Source organism: Podarcis filfolensis, assembly GCF_964270895.1.
Source record: "Podarcis filfolensis genome assembly, chromosome: 14".
NCBI classification, from domain to species: Eukaryota; Metazoa; Chordata; class Lepidosauria; order Squamata; family Lacertidae; genus Podarcis; species Podarcis filfolensis.
In genome coordinates, this window is record NC_139616.1 from 24,983,851 (window position 1) to 24,988,259 (window position 4,409).

At 42.8% G+C, this 4,409-nt stretch overlaps 1 protein-coding gene across 2 annotated transcripts in view; it reads left to right on the forward strand.

Annotated features, from left to right (window-relative positions):
• LOC310749660 (tigger transposable element-derived protein 1-like) overlaps positions 1-4,196 on the forward strand; it is a 462,962-nt gene extending 458,766 nt beyond the window's left edge. Inside the window, exons 1-2 of one of the 2 annotated variants that reach the window (XM_083586990.1) lie at positions 72-1,308; positions 4,092-4,196. In XM_083586990.1, coding sequence (XP_083443116.1) covers positions 319-1,275 — 957 coding nt within the window. In that variant the 5' untranslated portion in view covers positions 72-318 and the 3' untranslated portion in view covers positions 1,276-1,308; positions 4,092-4,196. Of the gene's footprint in view, positions 1-71; positions 1,313-4,091 lie in introns of those variants that run through there. The other variant, XM_083586991.1, reaches the window with a different exon arrangement.
• The last annotated feature ends 213 nt before the right edge of the window (positions 4,197-4,409 follow it).

Below are 4,409 nucleotides of genomic sequence, written 5' to 3' on the forward strand. Positions count from 1 at the left end.
ATTGCGACACAGGACTGTAAACGTCACGGCTCGCTTTGTTGCGCTTCGCTTTGTTGCGCTTCGCATATATTGCGTTTTTGACAATGTGAAGAACTGCAGGAGCTGCTGCTGCTGCTGGGTTGCAGATGAGGCTGCAGGAGCCTGGACGTGGGTGCAGCCCTGGTGGAGCTGGCTAGGGCTGGAGCCGGGTTTCCCCCCTCTTGCCCCTGCAGCCAAGAGGGCCAGGGGATGGACTAAGCCCCTAGACCCTCTTCCGTCCTTTCCTTGGGAGTTTGAGTTCCCTGAGACACCACAATATTGAAATCACTTAATAGCCCTATGATGGCCTCCAAGCATTCAAGTGAAAGGAAGAGTCGCACGTCCCTCACTTTGCACCAAAAGCTAGAAATGATTAAGCTGAGCGAGGAAGGCATGTCGAAAGCTGAGATCGGCCGAAGGCTAGGCCTCTTGCGCCAAACGGTCAGCCAAGTTGTGAATGCAAAGGAGAAGTTCCTGAAGGAAATTCAAAGTGCTACCCCGGTGAACACACGAGTGATAAGGAAGCGGAACAGCCTTATTGCTGATATGGAGAAAGTCTTAGTGGTCTGGATAGAAGATCAAACCCGCCGCAACGTTTGCTTAAGCCAAAACCTAATCCAGAGCAAAGCCCTCGCTCTCTTCAATTCCATGAAGGCCGAGAGAGGCGAGGAAGCTGCGGAAGACAAGTTTGAAGCTAGCAGAGGTTGGTTCATGAGGTTTAAGGAAAGAAGCCGCCTCCATAACACAAAAGGGCAAGATGAAACACCAAGTGCTGATGTAGAGGTTGCAGCAAGCTATCCAGACGTTCTAGCTAAGATTATGGATGGAGGTCGTGACGCCAAACAACAGGAGTTGCTCCTTACGGGTGAGCAAAGAAAGGGGTTCCTTGAGATGAAATCTCCCCCTGGCAAAGATGCTGTGAACATTGCTGAAATGACAACAAAGGATTTAGAATATTACATAAACTTAGTTGATAAAGCAGCAGCAGGCTTTGAGAGGATTGACCCCAGTTTTGAAAGAAGTTCCACCGTGCGTAAGATGCTATCAAACAGCATTGGATGCTACAGAGAAATCTTTCGTGAAAGGAAGAGACAATCAATGCGGCAAACTTCACTGTTGTCTTATTTTAAGAAATTGCCACAGCCACCCCAGGCTTCAGTGATCACCAAGGTGATCCGTCAGCAACCATCAACATTGAGGCATGACCCTCCATCACCAAAAAGATTACGACTCACTGAAGGCTCAGATGATGGTTAGCATTTTTTAGCAATAAAGTATTTTTTAATTAAGGTATGTACATTGATGTTTGTTTGATTTTTTTTAAAAAACACACACTACAGTGGTACCTCAGGTTACATACGCTTCAGGTTACATACGCTTCAGGTTACAGACTCTGCTAACCCAGAAATAGTGCTTCAGGTTAAGAACTTTGCTTCAGGATGAGAACAGAAATCGTACTCCGGTGGCGCGGCGGGAGCAGGAGGCCCCATTAGCTAAAGTGGTGCTTCAGGTTAAGAACAGATTCAGGTTAAGTACGGACTTCCAGAACGAATTAAGTACTTAACCCGAGGTACCACTGTATTGCACACTTAGTAGACTACAGTATAGTGTTAACGTAAGTTTTATATGCACTCTGAAACAAAAAAAAAGTGTGACTTAATTTACTGCGATTATTTGCTTAATTGCAGTGGTCTGGAAATGAACCCACAATATCTCCTGTACTGAGTAACGGTACTTGCTTTGCTCCACCCTACCCATTTGTCTGCACACACATACTTGGTCGCCTCATTTGGATTCTTTAATACCTGTTACTTTGGCCCCTTTCTGTTGTTGCTAGGCAGTTGCTTGGAGCACGCTTTTACCCCAGTGGCCAACTAGTGGTAAACTGTGCCTGAGAGGAAACTAATAGTCAAAAAATAAGAATAATTGTAACCTGAACACAGTTGCACCAACCCTTTCTCCTCTAACCCCCCCCCCACAGTATAAATTGTGCCATCTGATGTCCAGATATTTATATGCATTATATTATTTGAAGTATTGTTATTTTCTTTTAGATAATCTTTTACAGGATGACATTGTTCATAAATATAATAAAAATTTCCATTCTTAATATATGGAAAAGGATAGCTACATTTAAACAATATAAGTTGATTGAAGTATACACATACACATATATGTAAGTCGCTTACCTTTGTGTGCTAAGTGACACGCAAATTTAATGAATAATCATTATATCTTGTAATGAACACTAGAAAATTGAACAATATGAAAGCCAGTGTGGTGTAGTGGTTAGTTAGGAGACCAGGGTTCAAATTTCCACACAGCCATGAAGCTCACTGGCTGAATTGGACCAGCCATTTTTTCAGTTTAACCTACCTCATAGGGTTGTTGTGAGGATAAAACAGGAGTGGATGGAGACCAGGTATGATGAACGTAACAAGTAATTAAATAAATGGCATAGGTAGGGGTTCAGATTTCAGTGTGAGGGCTTTGCCCTGGATTACAGTAAGTATTTTGATACAGTGGTACCTTGGTTCCCGAATGTAATCCATTCTGGAAGTCCGTTCACCTACTGAAACGTTCAAAAAACAAGGCGTGGCTTCCGATTGGCGCAGGTGCCCAAGAAGCAATAGCCGACAGTCGCATCAGACATTTGACTTCTGAAGAATGTTTGAAAACTAGAACACTTACTTTCGGGTTTTTGTTCAGGAGCCGATTTGTTAGTCAACTAAGCCTTTTGAGAACCAAGGTTCCACTGTACTTCCCATTGCATGGGTGTGTTGTGCAGTCTTGAATTTGTGCCCCAGAATCCTCAGAACATAACAAGGGCCCCATTAGACCAGGGCAAAGGCCCATTTAGTCAAAAGCGGCACATGAGCACAACAGCCGGGCTGGGTGATGTATCGATACATCGTCCAAAATCGGTTTGAAATCCACACCATGGTCACGGTTTCCTAATATTCGACGTGGTGCTATATCGAGAATTGTGATGTGTATGTGTGCTATGTAAAAAATTGTGATGTGGGAAAACCTGTGAAGCTGGTCATCGCGTCTGTGAAGATTCCTGCCATCCCCGTTGTTCTGTACTATAAAGCAACAGTTATAACAATATGGAAAATATAAGTAAAAATGTTTTCTTTTAAGATCCCAAAGTAGTGGCAGTTGCCAGGGCATTACCCTGTTCACTCTACATCGTTCCATCCTTATTTCAGACATCATGAATTATCAATATATTGTGATATATCACGATGTTGAAAACCAGACATTGCTCAGCCCTATGCGACAGCCCTCTCCTCATCTGTGTTTCCCAGCGTCTGGCATTCAGACAAGAGAAGTACAATAGCCATTGATAGCCTTATTGCCTTTCAAGAATGTTGCAGAAGATCCCGGAGCACATATATAACAGCGGAGGTATGTTCTGTAGTGGTTAGAGTGCTGGGCTAGGACCTGGGAGACCAGGGTTCGAATCCCCACTCAGCCACGAAGCTCACAGGGTGTTTTTGGACCAGCCACTGCATCTCAGCCCAACCTACCTCCAATACCCTTTTAAAATGTGTTGGGTTGAGGAGGGGGGTTTAGCAGGTTGTTTTTATTATTATTATGTATTTTGTGTTTTTATATTGTGATTTTATGTTGTAAAACTGAGACCTGCAGGTATAGGGCAGTATACAAATAATAATAATAATAATAATAATAATAATAATAATAATAATAATAAAATAAAAACAAAAAGTGGAAAGAAGTATGAGATATAAATGTAATAATGGCTCATGGCTATTGATAACCTTATTCCCCATGAATTTGTCTAATCTTCTTAATACCATCCAAGCAAATTCTGTAGTTTACCTAAGTGCTGAGTGCAGAAGCAAATCTTACTTTATTTGTTGTGGTTTACTTACGTGTAAGTGGTGTTAGGATTGCGGCTGTCAGACTGTACGCTTTGGGCTCAAGCTGTGCAAGTCAAGGGACTGCCATTTCTGACCCACAAGTCCTCACTTTTGCTCTGTCGCACCTCTTTTACTTGGAGTAAATACAACACACAGTTTCTACTCCCCCCCCCCTTTTATTGGCAGGGAGCTTGTGTCTTTTAAAAAGTCCATGGCAGGCAGAAATTATCTACGACAAGATTCAGGATCAGCACGACTCAAGAGGAGCAATCATTCCAAGAATCTGTTCACCCAATTTGGCCTCCAGAGTGCAAAGTGAATTATACCATGAGAGACAAGTGCCTATACTGTATTCCTTATTACACTGGCTTTATACACATTACCAGGTTAAAACTCAGCTAGCTAGGTTGCTCTTTTTCCTCAATTTGGATTGAATAATAATAATAATAATTTATTATTTGTACCCCGCCCATCTGGCTGGGTTTCCCCAGCCACTCTGGGCGG